The sequence below is a fragment of the Charadrius vociferus genome, unplaced genomic scaffold, assembly GCF_000708025.1.
Source record: "Charadrius vociferus isolate BGI_N301 unplaced genomic scaffold, ASM70802v2 scaffold255, whole genome shotgun sequence".
NCBI classification, from domain to species: domain Eukaryota; kingdom Metazoa; phylum Chordata; class Aves; order Charadriiformes; family Charadriidae; genus Charadrius; species Charadrius vociferus.
In genome coordinates, this window is record NW_009648785.1 from 3,702,026 (window position 1) to 3,723,750 (window position 21,725).

The following is a 21,725-nucleotide window of genomic DNA, read 5'->3' on the forward strand; positions in this document are numbered from 1 at the left end:
ACGGGCCCGGTGCACGGCGGGGGCGGACGGCCGCGGGCCGAGAGGTCGGCGCGGGCGGTGCTGTGCGCTCTTGAACGCCCATACACCGAAATGGGGCTCTTCTCTCGGTCTGTAACAAAGGCGGGCGCGCTTACACATCTGTCTCTGGGGGAGCACCCAGTTACCCAGAGGTGGCTGATGGGGAATTTTTTATGTGCTTATCCCGTATAAGTAATGCTGTTCTCTATTGCTTTAAAAAAGTGTATGTAACAGATGACTACTGTTACTGAAAAAAAAGATAAAAACGTAATTCCTGAATCATCAACCGAGTCTATGTGAAACTTCTGAAATAACTGAATTTAAAAACAAATACGTGCCACACAGAAAGTACTGTAGGAGAATGGGTTACATTGCTTATAAGTTGTAATTGAGATGGCTGTGTACCCAAGGCAGCGACAATGTGGCAGAAGGAATTAGCAGCCAAAAAACTCATCTTCTTGAGCAACGTAAGTGCGCACTGGCAGTTCAGTGCCACTCCTTGTCCCCACCTGAAGCCAAACACACACGCACACCACCGCACACCATGTTTCCACCTAGGCAAAGGCCTGTGAAAAAGGCAATCCGGCACATTACCAACACCCGCCTACCGGCAACCGCAGAGAAAGGTCCCAGGAGAGACAGGTCCCCGGGCAATCCCTTGAAAGAGCATCTGTCCTCCTCCAGCCGTAATGCCCACACTCCGACAGCCGGGAGGCATTAGCTTCCAGAAGCAGACTTCCAAAAGAAGGGAGCGTTTTGCTGCTCTACAGCGAAGAAGGATCAAGAATCAGGGTTGTTTCAGATCTTATGGACTTTTATTTCTTCAGTTAGGTACTCAGCTAAGTGCGCGAAGCATGTGAAACAGTTTGCTTGAAATAAGTTGTATGAGCAATCATCATCCCTGTAGAAAAGTAAAAGCAAATGAAGTATGAAACCGGACATGTACACATTGTGCTAATGGCTATCCTTTCTGCATATATTAAAAATCTTTTCCACTTTAGACCCAAACTGATGGATTTATTTATTGTGTCTCGTGTGGACTGAATATGTCATTAATACCTTGATTAGTCTTTTAATTAGATGCTACGTTAGTCACCTGGTTATTCTTTATTTAGTCAGGCACATACCCATTTAGCAAATGAACTAAAACATATTTTAGCTTATCATTTGTGTTGCATAGCAACCACAGAATGATTTTTTCATAGTATTGAAACTGGAAGTTGACACAGATAACAACAGACTGAATAACACCAAATGATTCATTTTAAAGGACCACACAGAGAAAAGGGAGAGTCAGAACAGCGTTTTCTAGGTTTTTTCAAGAATTGTGCATGGACTGCAAGCCAGTAATGAAGCTACAACTCTATTTGCAGTTTCTCTAATGTTCTCCCTTTCGAGAGTACAGAATTACATGCCTCTTTTTGACATATCTGTTCATCTGTTCAAAATAATCTATACCCTGTGATAATAATCTCATATTTATTATCATTTTCCTGTCAAGTTAAGTTAAGGCAAAAATGAAAAATGGGCCTTCCACACACGGTTGCTGAGCAACAGCAAATAAAGATTTGCTTTTGTGCTACCGCTTCATAAACTACTCTTTATTCTTGTTGGTGGCCTGTATAAGAAACCTCAATTACAAATGTCTCTCACAAGAACGTCGTTTGGACTATAGCAAGTATTTGATTTTAACCCATATGATTCAGCATTATAAATACTTGTAAAAAATAAACAAGTAATTCCCTGAATGTCAGATGCTTTCTTGCCATTTATATATTTTTTTCATATTTACAATATTTTCTAGATAATAGTTTCTGATTAGATTATTGTACACATTATCTCCTAACATGTTAGAATTGTTACTCCCATTTCTTTTCATTTGAATATGTAATAAAATTTGTTATAGTCAATGCAGTATCCACGAAATCTGCTCATCCTCTGAGGCAGGCTGTTAATAATTTACATGTATTCATTTCCCTTGATTTTTTTTTTTTGATCTTCACATACTTTGATAAATAATCCGAACAGCATGGGAGAGAGATGAAGTTTCACACTATTCCACTTCTCCAGCTCTTCCCTTGCCTGAAGGTACTCCTGCCAATCATGCCATCCTTCATTCAGAGGCAACTGACAGTTTCCAGTGGTGGTGTGATTAGACTGTGAAACTGCTTATTTCCCTTAAATTATTAATATTAACACAAGACAATTTTAGAGTTTAAGAGATTAAGTAGGAAAAAAACCAACATTCACTACAGAAGAAAAAAAATGATCCTTGTTAACTCAAACAAAAATAAGGAAATTAATTAGGCAGAGAGACCACAAACCTTTTTGGAAGCGCCGCTGGCCCGAGCAGCGGTGGATGCCACAGAGGCACTGAGCTGCTCTGCCCTGGGAGCGTGCCGGCACTGCTGCCTGTCTCGCAGGGCAGCCACACCGAGGTGAATTTACGGCGTCAAAACAGTGCAACTTTATTTATTTTGCTTTATTATTACGCTTCATTATAAAATAGTTATTTATTATTATTTGCTTTATTATTATGAGTTTACTGTTATCCCTCTTTCCTTATAGGCAGTGTTATAAATCACAGTAATTTTACTCTGCTATTAGTACCATGTAAACTGAAAGATTTCGGAAATGCTATAAAATGTGCACAAAAAGAAATTACAATAACAATATTTGATATCTAAATCCATCCCACTGTAAATATATGGAGTATCACTTTGTGATAACTACAGCAAACATTTTCTAGTATAGAGTCATTAACATCTTTCAGAATAGTATGCATCAATGAGTAAATGTATAATACTGGTTTGTCAGTTAATTTGTTTCAGATGTAAAACGCTTCAGTTACATCTGGCATGTCTATATTACTTTAACCCTATTAAATTTAACATTCTGAATTATTAGAGATTTTCAGGTCTTGTAAGTGTTCTGTCTCTTTTCAGCTCTAATTCTGTTTTATTCTTTATGGATAAAGAGAAGAATTGTTTCTAATGTAGAAAAATATTATTATTAATTTTAGAAGTGCTCTTAGAGGTTTCATTGTGATAGACATGCATCATCTAGAAATGGCACCATCTCTGTTCCATCTGTCTAGTATGGCACATGAAAAATCTGTATAAATATCAGAATGGCCATGATTTGCTCATCCATATTGGTTTTTATAGATATGTATGTACGTATACGTATCTGTAAATGCATACACGCACACAACAAACTACTTGACATCGGTTGGAGAATATACCAGCGTTTTCTGGTTTCTCGCATCAAGGTTGGCTTTGTCAAGGCTGAGACGCGGGTGTTCCCCATGCTCCTGATCCAGAGCAGGAGCCCAACCAAAGCCCATTGTGTTTTTCTTACAGGCTGTGTGTCCTGCTTCCTTCACGCAGAACGAACAGACAGGGAACGGAGTGAGCGCGGTACTTGCTCCCTGCGATATCCGTCTCGGGGGATACGTCGGCACTTGAAAGTGCTCACACGTTCACTTGTTCAGACATCCCTGTCCGCTATTCCTGTCCTGTGTATCCAACAGTTATCGTGTCACAAGACTTTGTGATAATGTGATTTGGCAAATATTTCCTGATCGTGTCTTTAAATGGAGGAAAATAGTTTTGTAAGATATTTTTTCTGGTAGAATTTGATCTTTGCCCCCTTTGCCCCTGGTGTTTATTGTACTGCTCCATGATGGTTCCCACTGTTGTGAGATACCCTGAGTTTCCAGCCTCAGGCTGGAAGCAACAGTAGAAATAAAGACTTAAAGCATGATGATGCTTCAAATGGGCTGGTCAAGGCCCTTCTCCATGTCTTAAACTGTAATTTCATCTCTGCCTGCCTCTGATTAATTTCAAGTTTTTACTTAATCTTATTAAAGTTGCATCAGGGAGTTCTATAATCAACTCTTAATTGTCTGGGCTAGGTATCTCAGGCACCAAACACCTATGCAAATTACTGACAGAGGCAATTACAGTGAACTTAGAACCTTGATCTTCCAGGAGAAGTTTCATGTTTCCTCAAGTCATGGACCAGTAGTTTTATTTCCCAGTGCCTCATGACTAAGTGCTTTTACAAAAATATTTTGGCGAACTGAATCCAGATATTATTAAGCCCCATTATGAAACTCAATTATTTTCATATCACCTGTGCCTCAGAGCAAAGGGGGAGAGCAGAGTGCAGTGGGGACCATGCCTGGTTTTCACTGCTTTTAAACTCGGATGATTTCAGGCTCCGCTCCCAGAGATGTGTAGAATCCCGACCACTTCATTATTGCACAAGAAGCGAACGCAGGCAGCAAAAAAGGCTTTTCAGAATAGGGTCTGCACTACCATCTAGTGGAATATGACGGTGTCTTCAGAAAACAAAAATTGTGCAGTAATGAGTATAAATCCAAAAACTTTAAAGTCTCATTGTGAATGAAAAGATAAGCAAAACTGAAATGCTTTATAAAAAATGTTAAAAATGAAACATTTTTTACATGTCCAATAATCTGAACTTGAAAAGGTGCATTAAATAACAAAAAGACCTAGAACAGTTGCCATTTCCATTACCCTTCCTTTCATTTTCATTGCCTGTATAAAGGATAGCTCTAGAGACAATCCCCAGGTCTTCATTTGGATGCCATTGTCACAGTTCATTAAATTTATCCAGCTAGGCTCTGAGCTGAAAATTACAACAGAGCACCCATTCAGTGGTTGTCATATTTGCTTTAGCTCAGAGAACATTTTGTGGTTCATACGAAAACAAGTAAAAGGTCGTTATCAATTCTAGGTTGAAAACTTTGCAACATGGTAACTTCAGTTAAACTTCCAGACAGCAATGAAAAACTGTGCAAAATACGTCAGGGACTTCAGTCTACCGGTTGAAGCATTTCTCCCATGTTGAAGTCTGCATGGAACCGTCTTGCAGAATATTCTTTATGAAATTATTAATCTCTGTGAAATGCTTGGTAAGCTCCGATTGTCCGTCTCTGAGAGTTTGCAGAATAACACATTAGCTTGCAAATCCAGACGAAGAATAAAAAATCTTATTTGAAATTCCACGCTGGAAACAACCACCTTTAAACGTGTGCACCATTTTTAGGAGTCCCATCCCAGTTATCCAGTAAAATTAATGACCTTAATTAAGTACCTACAGACAATTACCACTTTGCTAGCGTTATCTATGTTGCCACTCAAGTTGTATTTTTAATGACTACACAATTTTTGCATCCTGACTCAAAGCTTACAGCTTCCCACTACGTGCCCCCTTAGGTTGCCCATCCGGAGTTGCTGCATGCCCATGTCTAGAGCCTGGCGTCAGGCAGCACAGTGCCCGGCAAACCCTACTGCACGGATCGCACAAGATTGCAGAAGAGCTCCAGTACATTTACTGGTCTTATTTTAGCATTAAATAAAAAGTACTTGAGTGTCATAGAAGAATTCAGGTTGGAAGGGACATCTGCAGGTCATCGAGTTCAACCTTCAGCTGAAAGGAACTACTGTGCTTAGAAAATAAATAAATACAATTGATCACCAGTTACACACCAGCTTCTTGCTATGCACCTGACAGACGAAATCACAGGACAGCTGGGGGCTGGGACTTCACAACTTTCTTCTGTATGTCACTTCTTGCCCTCGGGCCGAGGTGCTACGTGCCCAGCTCTGAGGGCAGCTGGACTATCAAGCCCTGTCAGGAACGGACACCACTGTCCCCGAGCCAAGAACCACCCCTACCGCAACCCGGCTGGGAAAGGTTGGAATCTGGACTGGCTTTGTCTGTCCTTGAACCCATTTCGGTATGAATCTTAAAGGGATGAATGGTCACTATTAGCCCTTAATTCCCTTGCAATAAAGTTTATGGCTACTGAGGACTCAAAGAAACAAGGTGGGAAGAGAGGCTGCCTTCCCTTCGGCAGCATCCGAGGGAACAGCGATGCGGTAGCCTGCTCAAATTGGATTCCAGCGTAGGTGACTGGCAGGCAATATTCCCTGCAGAGGGCGAGAACAGAGAGCAGCACCTCTATCGCATGAATACAGATTAGAGAGCTTTTCTCCCCCAGCTGCCATCTAATCTGGCAGTTAAATTCACCGCATAACACTGAAAGAAATACAAGTGGATTTTTTACTTCAGCTGCTTTGCATTTTTCAAATAACATTTTTCAGAAGGTGGCTGAGAATATTGTTGAGAGCCTGACAGTTCGCCTTAGAAATCAGCAGGAGAGCATACAGTGATCAAGTTAGGCACTTTGTTACGATGTATTAAAAGACCATTTGTGATTAAAAAGTCAGACTCCTTCAGCAACCAGCCACAGCCACAAATACATCTTAATTTTGTTTCTTTCTACCAAATATCAAAGGTACTATGTAACATTCAGAGTTTGTTTTGGGGAGAACATAAATAAACAAACTGATTTAAACATAAACCTCATAGGAAACCAATTTTGTATTCAGCTTTTAGCTGAGAAAATACCTAAAACAACCATATTGGGAACTGTATTGGCAAATACTGCTCTTAGGTGGAGACCGGATGAACTAAACGATGGCCCAAACCAGTGTAAACAGTACAGCAAATATTAAGAAAACATCGGGCTTGGCTGAGCCCATTAAATTAATACCAAATCCATCTGGAGGAGTGTCTCGTGCAATTATTTCTGCTCTCTAACAAGATCTTGTGGCTACACAGGCAGCATTCTTTTGCAGGCGCTGATGCAGTCGCCTTGTGGGACTGAAGGGAAGGTTTGATTTGGATCCAAGTGTGGGAAATGCAGACGCCTGAGCAGTACCGGCACCGCCAGGGAGCGTGCCAACCAGAAACACCCTGCCACGAGGGAGGCGGGAGGACAGGCACGCTTTTATGTGGCTTTAGCTGCCTTCCCATTGATTAGCAGAAGCCCTTTATTCTGCTAAAAAAGGAAGATCTCTCCCTTAGGAAAAAAAGAAAAAAAAAAAAACAAACAAAAAACCCAACTGAACATAATTTGGTAGTTCGTATCAATAAAGATTATCCAGTGGGCTCCCTTCTAAATGTGATAGTGACTGGTGATGAACTTCCGCAGCTTTTATTTATGGCTGATGAAAACTGACTGACTATTAGGAATTCAGACAAGTTGTAGCTGTCTAAGGGAAGAGGTATCATAATTAATTATGGTATTGTCATTAATTAAAAATTAATGTTTAATGCAAACAGCGTAATTTCTATGGTTGTTCTTCTGTAATAGACAGAGGATCCAATATCCCTTTTCTTACTTATGCACTACACAGTTGTATTTTCTATAAGTATGTGCCTTAACCAGCAGGTGGAAGGACAGGAAAGATTGCCACTCGTAGAAATCCGCTGGTTCTAAATCCAAGGCAACGGTTCTAGGCCCTTCTGAAAACATAATTCGTGACAATTGATGAGTAAGTGCTAGAATCGTGACAATTTGTCCAACTGATCATTTTAAGAGAAAAAATTTTAGCCACTTGAGTTGAACAAAGAACATTCTAATTCTTATATGTGAATCTCTTCCAGACCAACAAGCGAGGAATTCCCCAGTGAAGTACCCTGTACTTCTCATTCCCCAAAAATCTGCCTACACACCTTACAGCAAGGCCACCCATGTTAGGGTCGGCAGCATACTTTACATATTTTACACGCATACATATTTTAAAAATTCACCTCCTTGTATAACTAATTAATAGGTCAGGGATATGAAAAAGAGGGGAAAAGGGAGTTTGTGTGTAGAGAGAAGCAACACACTGACTTCCATATGAACCATTTATTGAATAAATACATGCATCATAATGTAGAATTACATGAGCAAAAAAGGCAATCTGTACGAAATTGATTACCCTTTGTTCTCATTTCAACTCTCACCATTTGCTGCAGCTCTGATAAAGGATTCAAGACAGAAAATGAAAATTCTTTTAATCCAAATCCAGGTGATATGCATGCTGATTTGAGTTTGGGTTATACCACTGCTATAACTAAGAAAGCTGGTTTTCTTGTCAGTGAAGCAGAGTAATTCTAAAAACAGTTTCAATAGTAGAGAACATGTTGGTACATACAGGTAACAAAGCTTATTTTTAGCCATTTCTTAAACATCTTCATATGTTCATATTTTAAGGCACAGGATAAACAAGAACTACATGAAAAGCTATCAGCTGATATTGAATACATTGACTTGATAATGAGGTGCAATTTTCGCCCAGAGGAGAAGTGATGTTTGTCCTTCCTACTTCCATATAAAGAGAACAATCAGAATTTTGTAACAATACAGAGGTTTGTTTCCACTATCAAAAGAATCAATCTCATCTAGGCAGTCATATTCTGATCCAAATTCACTCAGGAGAACATTTCTAAAGCGTCTGGCATCCAGGACTGATTGCAGTCAACGGGAAATACTGTTGCTGAATTACAATGACAATTCAATCTCTTAATTTTAGATTCCTGAATTGGAACTGGGCTCTCTTCAGAACCTATCCCTAATTTCAGCTTGTGAGCTATTTTGGAAACGTGTTCTATATTCTTTATTAATTTATTCACTTTGTGCTATCATCTCACATTTACCCAAACAGTGTCATCGTCCGTCACACCCCCCCCCCCGAGACTTTAGAAGACAAACGTGCACTGGTTTTATTTACATGCAGTCTTCTAACATCTGTCTCCAGACTTCACTTAAGACTTAAAACATCGAATTAGTCTAACAGCCCGTTTGTGGGCTATGGATTACACTCTGGGGAGTCACTGGCCAAGATGTAGAGCAAAAGTCCTTCTACCTTGGGCTGAACCAAGGCAAAAGGCAATTATGCTGAACTGCCGCACTTAGACCTCTTTTATTTAGATCAGCTGTCACTTTCTGCATTTTCATTGCATTAACAATAATTCTCTGTCTTTCCGTTCTTAACATTTTAATAGAGAACTAGCAAAGAAAATATGTATTTCATAATATATTACATTTTATATGAACCGATGAGTGTGTGTATATATATATAGAGAGAGATACTCATACATTCCAATATAGAGTGAAGCCTTCAAATGGAAATGTTTTCTTACAAAGAACCTCTCCCTATTGCCCAGGCCCATCAGAAAGTTACAGCAGCAAAATTTACAATGCAAGTTTGTTTACTAAATTGTCTTGTATAAAATGTGGCAATAAGAAGGCCATCACTGTATAGAGGTGTATGTGTGCGTGTCACACATTGTGACAAATGTTCGTGTTAAACTGAATTTAGACAAACTGAAATGAGTCAATTCTTAAAACTGAAAAAGACAAAAAGCTACATCTATGGTAGGCACTTTGGTACATCTAGTGATGTAGGCATATTCTACATCTAGAATTAAGGTTCTGTCAGTAATCTTACAATAAAGCTAATTTCAGGAGTTTATTATTCTGCTTTAAAATTCTTTCTTGGCTGAGAGATCATTCTAGAATCTTAGGTAAATAATATACTTTGTCTGTCTAATTGCATACGTATCCAAGAATGAGGGCGTTGGCTCTGAAAGAGCTGAACTGTTCTCTTGGATTCTTAATGCACATTTTTATAACAGTCTGAGAAAACTTACCAGAAAAAGGAAAATCAGTTCTGAATTAAAAAAAAAAAGAATAATCCCCCTAATTCATAAAATTAGAGGTATGAGCTCAGCTGTTTAGACTGATACTCCCCCTTCAGCTCTCAACTGTTTACTTTTATCAGTTTGTGCTAATTGTATCACTGCTGGCCTTGCAGCAGACTACGGCAATGCTTAGTAGAATACCATTAAACCTCAAGAAACCTGTGCGGACCACTGCAGTGCATTTTTTCCATGCACCGAACACACTAAGTAGCAATGAAGCAATTGTAAAGACAGTCAGTTTTCACTCAGTTTCACACTTTCTTACCTACTGGTGTTCAATTTTAGTATTACAGAAGGTATAGCATAATATACTATTTTTAGCACAGCATTGTGTAGTAAAAATAACGTATCTCTTGTATGTATGCCTACTATATGAACTTATATTGCAAGCTGATTTGTATGCCTTATAAATTGGTGAAACATGGCAGTAAGGACAGTTTTAAGTCATTAGAGATTTTGCTTACAATACCGAAAAATCCATGTCCGCATACCTTCAAAAGGTCACGTCTAGTACTATAGAGTACAGGAATAAATAACAAAATCCAAGTGAACCTGTATAATAAAACATTACTGTTTGTTATGTTTACTCCATTAAATGAAAACTTGGATTTAGAAACTGTGATTCATGGACCTCAGCCTCTATTTATACAATATTTATAGAATTCTCATTTTTGTTTATAATATTCTATAGCATGATTTCCCAATAATACATTTGTATATAAATATTAAAATGTTAATGTTTTGCACATTTTAAGCTAGCCACACTGGGCCAGGAACACAATAAAGTAAAAATGTTTTTCTGCAGTTTGTTTTTGAAGAATATCACAAAATGATTAAGACCATTGTGCTGCAAAGACAAAAGAGATTCATCTGAAGAAATTAACATGCATTTAGAAGAAAATATCTATATCCTTTATAATTTTCTTCTGAATTCAAACCAGCATGAAAGAATTATAAAAAAATAGTATATATTTACATGGTACAGTATACCCTGGTGAGATATAAAACAAGGCAGGAAAACAGCAGAACATAATCTTTTCACTTTCTAATAGGTACAGCCATCATAAAGATCAATTTAAACACAGAAGGTTACTTTACCATACTATTGCACATTACAGTAACACATAAAATTGTTTAGCAAATTAAAATACAAAGTTTAACAATGAGAAGGGCTATGTCTACATAAAATGACCAAGTGTTACAAAATTATTCGGGATGTGTCTAAGAACTAAATCAGTAAAGCTATAAAAATAATGTCGGTACATCTGTTGAGAATGATGCTTTAAAAATATATAAAGGTTGGCAAAATTATGTATGGGGAATTCCCAGTATCCATGGGTCTAACTTGCACCATGTGGCCTTGTACCATCTTCTGTTAAATCATACCTGCAAATGAAACAAAGGATATTTTTTTTTTTTACATTAGCATGTATTATTAAAACTATTATTAATAGACCAGTTATTAGTACATAGTATTATTAGTAATAAAGGAAATAGTATACTTACCACTGGGTCCAGCCTTTAGCAAGTTCTTCAGATGCCAGAGGTATTAATAACTGTGGAAAGTTAACAATCAATGCGTTATATCTGCCTTTCATTCTATGTCTTTTAAAGTTCAAATCTGACAATTCTGTAAACTATAGTATAAGTAATGCCATTAATAAACAATGTCTTTTACATCCATGACATCATCATAGCTGCCTACCTTGTCATAAAGTTTCAAGTTGCTGTTTTTCACCTAAAAATCTGTACCCTTTAGTGATATGGTCCCAGACCACCTCACAGGCTCCTGGACATGGCATATCTTGGCAATAGCAATCAGCTGATGGGTTAATGCTAACAGCCTTCCTGCTAAACAGGAAAACTAAGAACACCATTCACCATGAACTGACCACAATTCTGATATCTTTCATTCTCTTTACAGAGCTCTAACATGGCAATTTGCAAGGGTGTAGGAATTTACTATTCCGTTTTGCATCTTCCAGATCACATGTGTAGGAAATAGAGTGATTTAATGAGTGCCTATAGAACAGTGAAGTTGTGAACGCAATAGCTGGTTTTGGCATTGGGAACGTCCCCAGTAGCAGTTCTTTCTCAAAAGTTTTACAATCTGGAATTTTAATTACTAAACATACATTTGCTCTGTGTGCTTCTCTTGTTTGTCTTTCTAGTTTTGTCTGAACATTTTCTGAGATATCACCTGTTTTCTACTGGTTATTTTCTTCCTCTGACTGTACGATTAGTAAGTCTGACATGCAGGTTTCTTTTGTAACTGCGAGCCTCAGAACTTACCACTCTCTAGAAGAGAGTACTGCCTCATCTTTTGACATATGTCTCTGCAGTTTGTTCATTCCCTTACTGAAGCTTGACATCTAAGCCATCTAGGATTTTTAAAAGCTTCGTACCTGAATCAGGTGCTTCAGTCAACACTAACAAGCTCATATCACACGAGGATTTTAGTTCTGTATAATAACGTGCTGTATTAACAGAATTTTCTTGTTGTCAACTTACTTTGCCAAGCAGCCCTTTATCTTTGGACAAGAAACCACCACTGTTCTTCACTGCTACATCTAGTGTTCTTCTCTGTACTTCAGGCAGGGAAACACTGAAATCAAATCTGAAAGGCAATGTGATGCTTTAGTGAGAATTTTGTACCTGAAGTGCTAGTTCAGTTCCTACAGCTAAACAACAATTCAAATCAGGACCAAACCATCCCCCTCCCCAGGCAAAAAATGAGGTCTGAGATAAACGAAGGAAAAAAACTCCAACGTTTTGCCTAAAATTCTTCTTCAATGTGATCACTATCAACATCAAATGTTGGAGACCTCTGTTAGATTTGGTCTCTAGAAGCCACAGGTAAAACAAAACAAACAAACCCCAAACAAAACAAGGAAGAGGTCAACCACTGACTCTACAGAGAATGAGGAATCGTACTATCTTGACAGCTCAATATCGTTATTCTCCAAAAGGGAAAGACTGGTCAGTCTTACTGACCCTCAGCCCTCTAGAACAGAGCTTCTTTTCTTTCCTGACACATCAAGGAAACCTATCAACTTTTAAGGAAGAACACATTTTGTTTGCTAGATCTGAAGTCTACAGAAAGTGAAAGCAAGATTATACCACAATCTACATCTAATTTGTCACTACAGTTCTTAAACAGCTTTATTGCTTTGCAATACACTTTACTTGGAAAGGCACAGTAAAACAGATCTATTACCGGGAATAAACAGGAGAGCTGCAGTACCAGGAAAACCTACCAGAGCCTCTAACTAATGATTTACAGATTTCCCTTGGACAGATTCTGAAGTGTTGTTTTCCCCAAATTAAGTTTCTGTCTGTAGAAAAAGGTCATCTTTATTGATAAGTGATGGGTGGGGGAGGAAGGGGTACATGTGAGGGAAACTACCATCAAAAAGCTGAGTGCAAAGACAAGGATTTTTATGCAGTATGTTGCACAAGCTTGTACAACTCCCAACCTATGGGCCAGAATATAACCTACAAGGAAATTTTCAGACCCCCTGGGTGCTGAGAAGTGCCACCAAGTAGACTGACTGAGCAGTTTGATCACGCATAGACACTGGGTGGCCAGGCCTACCGAGCAGGCAGCACCTACCAGCCAGGCAATCGGCCAGTCAGAATCAACACGCTTCCTGGAACGAAGGGATACCCACGGCATTGCCCAGATGAAAGGCACTCATGTTCTGGCCACCTGACAGAAAAGTGCACGCTGCTGCTTAGCTACCAGCACAAAGGGGACGTACCTAACACAGGATAAGGCAGAAAAGAAGAGAGAAGTGGCTGGTAACAAAGTAAGAAGGGCTGTAGTGATAACAAGGAACAGAAGGATGGGAAGAGCAGTTATAGCAGAAGAGAAAGGTACGACCAAGTCTGGTGGTGACAACGAGGAGTTTCAACAGCTCATCCATTCAGCTGAGAAACGTCAATTTGACAGCTTTGTAATTACACAATATAAAACTACTATGCATGGTTTAGAACATACATTTGATCAAACACTGGGTTTAAGGTCTTCTTTGATACATGTGTTTTTCTTCTTCCTGATCGTCTCTTATCAGGCAATAAATACATTCGCACATATGGATCAGATCCTTCCTCTGAAAATGCTATTAGATTTCTGCAACCAGTGAAAAAAAAAAAAGAAGGAAAAACACATAGAGAATGAAACATTGCTGAATAAAAGCATCTACACGACTATCACTTAATTGTGTACATGAATCAGTTGTGGGATATCCTGCAAACAGTATGATGTGCAGGATACAGCACATAGCTGATAGCAATGGTAAAGAAAAACTAAAAAAAATGCCAAGCAGTGACTTGTACAAGGTCAGATAAGTGGTGAGCAGACAGCGGAAGTGGGAATACAAGTTTCTTAAATTCCAATACAAAGTTTAGATATGGCTTTCCAAAAACCATGCGTTTTTGTAATCCCATGAAAAATTCAGTCTCTTAAAGACTTCATCAGAAGCATCTGAAAGCTAATCTACGTGCCCTTTTCAGTTAAAATCTGACAGAGGCATAATAGACAAATACAAAATCACAACAAAATCTTCAACAAAGTTTTTACTGGTTCTGAGTATAGCTCTGTATGGTTTTGTGTTTACACATAATTACAATTAGTATGTTATTTTAAAAATAATGAAGATCATCCAGACAACCAATTTAAGAGGATAAGTCAAGATACGACAAAATTTATAAAGAAATAGGTGCAGAAATTACATTTGGTATTTTATGCTCACCTGCAGGAGTGCACAACCACAATCAGTTTGTTTCTTTGTGAACTATGACGAATTGTTAGCTGAATCTGTCCTAATGGAGACTGCCCCAGAGTTGTTCCACTGCAGTAAAAGGTAGAACACGATGCTTAGTTTTTAAAACACATATTTAAAGTAAGACCAAACTGAAATATATGCTGAGTAGTTTTCCCAAAAATCATATATTATCCATGTAACTTTTCCCTAGACCAAGCTAAAGAAGAGAGCGCACATTAGCATGCGAGTGTATCTTCATCCGTTTCTTGTACTTCAGTTCCTTGTCCAACAGCTCTGCTTTCCAAAATAAGCTACGTATTTTTGTCAGTTTAGAGGTCAGCTGCTCTTCAGTACTTTGAAAACCATGATCAGTAAAGAACTTGCTTACCCTAAAATAAACATTAACGCAGTATCTAGGAAATTAGAAAGAATAACGGTCCAAACTGCAATGAAAACCTGAGTGATGGGCCACTCTTACCTATGGTCAGGAACCAACCAGAAGACCAGCTCGTTCTTTTCTAAATTCTCTAACATAGAAATATAAGTATTCTTGGCTTAAAATAGTGATACTTAAACCCACTTACTGTCTTAAAAGCTTAAATCACAGTATAAACACAGCCATTTTACTTTTCTGTAGCTCACGCCACATTCAAAATAAGATTACAATCAATTTAGATTTACAAATAGAGGCCACACTTAAATAAAAAGCAAGCACCGTGATCAAGAATTTCTGTTTTAAAGAATGGCCAATATTTGCAGAGTTCCCTCATCTCTATAAAATGCTTATTTTAGCTTGTTTAAACTGACTATGAGTATTTTCCATTTCACACAGGACAGTATATGGCATGCTCAGCACTTCCCAACCACCTGAAGGATATCTTAACCTCAAGGGAGAGGCGTGTCTCTTTCGTGAATAGCTACTACAAAGTGCCTGCAGAATGTTCCATTAAAATTCCCAAGTCATTAACTTTTAAAAACTAGAATGAAGAAATTCATTTCAGTATTTCCTTAGTTAAAATAAAAAAAAATAATAATCAGAGCACCTAAAAACATAAGGCCTGCAATAAAGGACCTCCTTAGCAGTAGCTTTACCATTCTTATCAAATGAGAAAGTATGACATTTGTGTATTAAATAAAGAGTAGTATTTCAACATTTACCATAATTAACAAAGTCCAACCCAGTTTTGGGCCAGAAGAGAGACTGACAAATGGAAGACAAGACAGCAGACGACCATAAAGATAAATGGGGGACTGGAGCACATAAGCAGATGGTGAAATAAATGGGTTTGTACAAATGAAAGAGGAGGCCAAGAGCAAATTTGACTGCAGTCTTTCACCATTGAAACAGACATTATAGAGAAGACCGAGTCAGACTCCTCGTGGCTGTACACCATAAAAGAACAAGAGGCCGCAGCCAAGTTGAAGCAAGATAAATTCCAATTGGAAATAAGGAAAAAAAGGTTTTCACAGTGGAGTGGTTATGCACCGACCGGAATTGCTGCAGAAGTTTATAGACTCTCCATCCTTGGAGATATTCAAAACTTGTCTGGACAAGGCTCAAGAAACCTGATCTAACTTTGAAGTGGGATTTGCTTTGAGCACAAGGCTGACCAACCTCCAGAGGCTTCTTCCAACCTATATTACTCTGTTGATTCTATGAACTCTGATAGAGAAAAAGATGAATCGGTCTAATCTCTTAAAATAAAAAATTAGAAGTCTTTCTGCTTAGATTCACAGAGAAGCAACATGAATAGGGAATTAATGGTTTCCATTCTCCTATTCAGAGCAGAATGGCTGCTCAGCTATCTTCACTGGTAAGTATAGCTGCCTGTTGAGGCAAGTTAAAAAAAAATAATTAGAGAATGCAGCAATCCTCATTAATAGAATAGTAACTGACTATTCATTTGACATTTTTTATAGTCAACTATCCCTCTGAATGATTTTAAAAGACCACCTATATTCAGCTTAACTGGTTTAATATTAATGCTAATAGGATTCAGTGGTGAAACAGGCAACTATTGCCATGAAAATGATTAATGTTGTATCAAAAAATATCCTTCCCTCTTGCCAACCCACTCTTTTTAGCACTACACAGTGTATCTATGAGAACAAGGTGGACTTTATCTTGCAGATCATCACAATGGTAAGGAAAGGTAACTTCTAATTGCAGAATCTGTCTAACTGAGGTACCGTGAGGAAGCAGAAAAATCACAATGACTGATTTTCAAATGCCAGGCTCAAACTGCAACAGGAAAAAAAACCACTGAAATGCAAACTAAGCGCTTTCTCTTTGGCTGCACAGACAATATTCTTTATAAATCAATTTAGATGTACTGCAAAACCAAGTAATTAACACCATACTTTTCAAGCTGTCGTAGTCTTTGCCGTAGTTCCTGTGTGGCGATAGGCAGAGATATGTCTGAGGCTATGCTCGGAGTAGGTTCTTTGACCGAGAGGTGGCTGGGAGAGTAAGAGAAGTTAGAGGCATGAAGACTGGAGGAACTTCGACTGAGATCGGTTGGCCACTGAGGGCTAGCATTGGGAGGTTGACTTTTTTCCACCGTATCAGTCTTTTTATCCGTATCAGTCACTGGGGAAGCTGGAACAGGTTTGTTTGAATCAGGTGGTGGTGAGACAGGAACCTGAGGCTTAAAAGATGATTTTCTTGCGTCTTTGGAAAGAGATGGCCTTTTTACTTGGGCTGAGTGTTGATGATCTGGAGATCTTGCTTGCTTTTCAAGAGAAAGGACCTAGGTACAGTAAAAATACATATAACATTACTATTTTCCAGTATGAAAAACAGGAACAAATTTGTTTCTACAGGTGTACTGGTTGGTGACATGTTGTTAAGTTCACACACTAATGCAGGACCAAAAATATTCACACTTATACTCATTCACTCTACAGCACTAAACTTTTTGCACAGCAAAACACAGCTCCATCTTCTTTGTGGCAACTGCAGTAACTATAAAACACTGAAATTTTCCATTCATTTAGAATTACTCCCTTCCCATATTCTACATGCTTCTGGTGCAACTGCTATTTACTTTGCAGCTCTACCCACCTGGAAAGCTATTCTATAATTTTTTTCTTCTAGTCTTTCGAAATTTAATCCTACATCCTACAAGTTCTTCTCACTCATTGTCCTGTCCTTACTTTCTCTTTTATAGGTTAGTTTCATTTATTAATGACAAGTAAGCAAGATAGTGCTTTAGAAAAGAACAAATGACAGAAGTTAACAGAAGTTTGACAGTGTTTGCAAAGAGATACACTAGCTTATGAAACCAAATAATTTTGCTGGGAAAAAAAGACAAACCAACTTTCAGGTATGCAAGTTTCATTTTCCAAACTCCAGTGTGCTTGAAAGTTGGTCTGAATTTTTCTAGTACTATGAAGGTACTTCCCCTTTCCCTATAAACTTTATTCTCTTTAAACCATCATGACCTCAGTTCCATTTCTATAAGATAAAGGTGATTTCACTGATTTGTAGCCTACTGAGTCATAAGAGACTCGAAGGAATTCAGATTCCAAACGTGATTTCCAAACCTAAAACCACAGGGAACCTTAGTCTTGATTAATGCAACTGATCACTGTTTTGGGCAGAGAAATATCTGTTTTTGAGAGAGAATGTATTTAAATTAGAGGTTATCTTTGTGTACTTGACAGCACTGCCACAACTAAGGACACCTGGTGGCACCGTGACACCCAAGGAAATGTACTATCTTCTTCGTGAAGCTAGAAGGCCAGAAGTCACAACAGTCTTAAGTATGCTTTCAGATATTTACAATGGGGAAAAGCTTTAGAGTACCCTGAGTGCAATCTTCATGTTTATAGTGCTGTTTGGACCGGAGTTGCTCAGGTGGAACCGCTGATGCATAGTTAAATCTTCACTTTCCAGCAACTGGCTTAGAGGCAGCTTGAAGTTCCCCAAAGAACACTGGTGCTGTTCGTCCCTCACCTGAAGGAACACAGAAGCTAAGTCATTTTGTATCATTTGCTTTGTAAGAATTCAGAGAAAGAAAATAAAAGGACATTTTTATTTAAAAACAAAAAATCCAAACAGTATAGAATGGTCTTAAACCAAATTTCCCTGATCATAAGTTTACTTTACATTGAAGAAGGGAATAGCAAATATACTCAAGGCTTAGTTTGTTCATCCCTACCTTCTACAGCAAAAGCAAGACAGAAAACTAACCATCACATCTCCATCTATATCTACCTGACCCTTGATCAAACAACTACATGGTTTACAAATGGTCTGTGTGAAAATGAATTCCCACAACAGTTAGAGGAATAGTAACTAGGACAGTACTCATTTATTCGTCAGTATCTTGGAACTATGTAAATGACATGTCAGCAGTGTAAAGGGATACAGTATTTGGATAAAGCAAAGACTTCCTTGGGATGAGAGAGGAAAAAATAAGCCATACATAACAGCAATTTCTGCCAGCAGTTAAGACTGTTAAGATTTGAAACAGGTATCAAAAATTACTTTAAAAAGGAAAAAAAAAAAAAGAAAAAAGTAAGACAATCATCAACTATGTTCTTCTGGTGAGAGACTAAAAGTACTAAACACTAAAAGTATTTCTTTCTTTTAGTAATAAATGCAAATAATAATTTCATAGCCTGGTCTTAAAAACCACTTTAAGTATAATTTTAATGGTGCTCACAACAAATTCAGCCTCATTTCATAACGGCCTGTGATGTCTGAATGTTACTACCGAAACAACTTAGAAAAGAAAGGTATCTAAAAAGAGTGAGACAACACACCTCAACTTCAAGATCTTGTCTTTTGGGGTTGTGAACAAAGAAAGTGAAGTTTTCCTCCCATACTGGTTCATTGGTCTTGTATCGAATCTAAAGTTAAAGAACAGGAAGCACACAAATTGTAAAACAAAATTGTTTAATAAAGCCAGCGTCAAGAGTTGAGTACCTTTTTCATTTTGGCTTTGCAAAATTAGTGTCTGAAACCTGACACATTTAAATGAAGGCCAAGTGGAATCTAACCAAAGCATATATAATATCATATACAAAATTATACCCAGGATTTGTAATAGAATATGTTTTGCATTAAAGTTGCTGTATGTAAAGTAAAACTCCTGCTAAAGAAACTGTACTTCATACCAGCCTATGAACAAATGCAAGGTCGTCATACTGGTACATTCCCTACTGGTATTTTTCCTTCTAATTTCCAAGTAGCCACATGGAAGTTTTCACAGCCAAATCTCACTGCTTTCAGCAACCCGTTATTTGGGCATGGGGGGATGGGGGGTGGTGGTGGGGGGTGGTAGTGCTCATTAAAAAAAGGAAAAAAGCTATCTCCAGGAACAAATGACTTTCATTTCTATCTCCATTCTCTAATAAGTATCAAAATTAAGACTGTATATAAGATTTGGTTTAGACTTTGTGACAATTTTTGAGAGGATATGAAGAAGCCAAATTAGATGTCCTCTCCTTTTGGCTTACTGACACTTTTACTTAAAAAACCCAAACAAACAAAACAGAACACACCCATATTGCATATATCTGCCTCTCCAGGTATCAATTCACTGTTGCTACTTTATTCTAAAGAGCTGTTTGAGCCCACAGAGGTTAGTTATGGACAAGATGACAGGTACGTTGAATGCCTTGGGTCAGAATCAGAGGGATCACCATCAAGATCAGCCTCATGACGGACATTTGTTACAGACCACCCAATTAGGAAAAGAAGATGGACAATGCCTTCTTCAGATGACTCAAAGCTGTCTCAGATCTGCAGAACCAGGTTCTCCCTGAGAGCTTCATCTACTCTAATGTTTTCTAGGAAAGCAGCACAGAAGTGCACAAGCAATTTCAGAGTTTGTGCTAGGAAAACAAACACTGTTGTGTTACGGTTGTTCTCAACCACTGGATGTGTTGACTTGGAGTGGTGTTCTTCTGAATCTACCAATTACAAATGAGGAATATTGGTTTCCAGATGTGACTAGCAGCAGCAGCCTTGGCTACAGTGACTGTAAGATCAGAGAGCTTAGGATCCTAATGGGCATGAGGAAAACAAATAGCAGAATTAGTCTACAGAGGGCAGAAGCAAGGACAGGTAGCCTGGGAGGAATACAGAGAAATTGTCCAAGCAGCCAGGGATCAGGTTAGGAAAGCTAAAGCCCTGATAGAATTAAATCTGCCCAGGGGCGTCAAGGACAACAAAAAAAGCTTCTATAGGTATATCGGTGATAAAAGTGAGACTAGGGAAAATGTGGGCCCTCTCCAGAAGGAAATGGGAGACCCTGTTACCTTTTTTCCTCGGTCTTCACCAGCAAGGGCTCTAGCCACACCACCCAAGTTGCAGAAGATAAGGGCAGGGACAGGGAGAATGAGGTACTACCCGCTGTAGGAGAAGACCCAGTTTGAGGAACCTGTAGATGCACAAGTCCATAGGACCTGATGAGATGCATCCGCAAGTCCCGAGGGAACTGGCAGATGAAGTTGCCAAGCCACTATCCATCATATTTGAGAAGTCATGGCAGTCCAGTGAAGTTCCTGCTAACAGGAAAAGGGGAAACATAACCCCATTTTTAAAAAGGGAAAGAAGGAAGACCTGGGGAACTACAGGCCGGTCAGTCTCACCTCTATGTGTGGCAAGATGATGGAGCAGATACTCCTGGAAACTCTGCTAAGGCAGATGGAAAATAAGGAGGTGATCGGTGACAGCCAACATGGCTTCACTAAGGGCAAATCATGCCTGACAAATTTGGTGGCCTTCTATGATGGCATTACGGTGTTAGTGGATATGGGAAGAGCAACTGACATCATCTACCTGGTGGATCTATCTCGGTGGATAAGGAACTGGCTGGATGGTCCACTTAAAGGGTTGCGGTCAACGGCTTGATGTCTAAGTGGCAAGCAGTGACAACTGGTGTTCCTCAGGGGTCAGTAGTAGGACCAGTACTATTTAACATCTTTGTTGGTGATATGGATGTCAGGATTGAGTGCGCCCTCAGCAAGTTTGCCAACAACAAGCTGTATGGTGCAGTCAACACGCTGGAGGGAAGGGATGTCATCCACAAGGACCTGGACAGGTTGGAGAGGTGGGCCCGTGCCAACCTCATAAAGTTCAACAAACAAGGCCAAGTGCAAGGTCCTGCACATGGGTCAGGGAAATCCCATGCACAAATACAGGCTGGGCGGAGAATGGATTGAGAGCAGCCCTGAGAAGGACTTGGGGGCGTTGGTTGATGAGAAGCTCAACATGAGACGGCAATGTGTACTTAGCCCAGAAAGCCAACCGCATCCTGGGCTGCATCAAAAGAAGCACGGCCAGCAGGTCAAGGGAGGTGATTCTGCCCCTCTACTGTGCTCTGGTGAGATCCCACCTGGAGTACTGCATCCAGCTCT

The 21,725-nt window shown here is 39.0% G+C and overlaps 1 protein-coding gene across 1 annotated transcript in view; it reads right to left on the reverse strand.

The window, feature by feature from the left end:
* Nucleotides 1–10,463: 10,463 nt before the first annotated feature.
* ESYT2 (extended synaptotagmin-like protein 2) overlaps nucleotides 10,464–21,725 on the reverse strand; it is a 62,699-nt gene continuing 51,437 nt past the window's right edge. The window contains exons 16-23 of the mRNA XM_009886796.1: nucleotides 19,125–19,211; nucleotides 18,163–18,312; nucleotides 16,716–17,104; nucleotides 14,343–14,441; nucleotides 13,589–13,720; nucleotides 12,100–12,205; nucleotides 11,095–11,144; nucleotides 10,464–10,974 (exon numbers count right to left, since the gene is read on the reverse strand). Coding sequence (XP_009885098.1) covers nucleotides 10,929–10,974; nucleotides 11,095–11,144; nucleotides 12,100–12,205; nucleotides 13,589–13,720; nucleotides 14,343–14,441; nucleotides 16,716–17,104; nucleotides 18,163–18,312; nucleotides 19,125–19,211 — 1,059 coding nt within the window. The 3' untranslated portion in view covers nucleotides 10,464–10,928. The remainder of the gene's footprint in view (nucleotides 10,975–11,094; nucleotides 11,145–12,099; nucleotides 12,206–13,588; nucleotides 13,721–14,342; nucleotides 14,442–16,715; nucleotides 17,105–18,162; nucleotides 18,313–19,124; nucleotides 19,212–21,725) is intronic.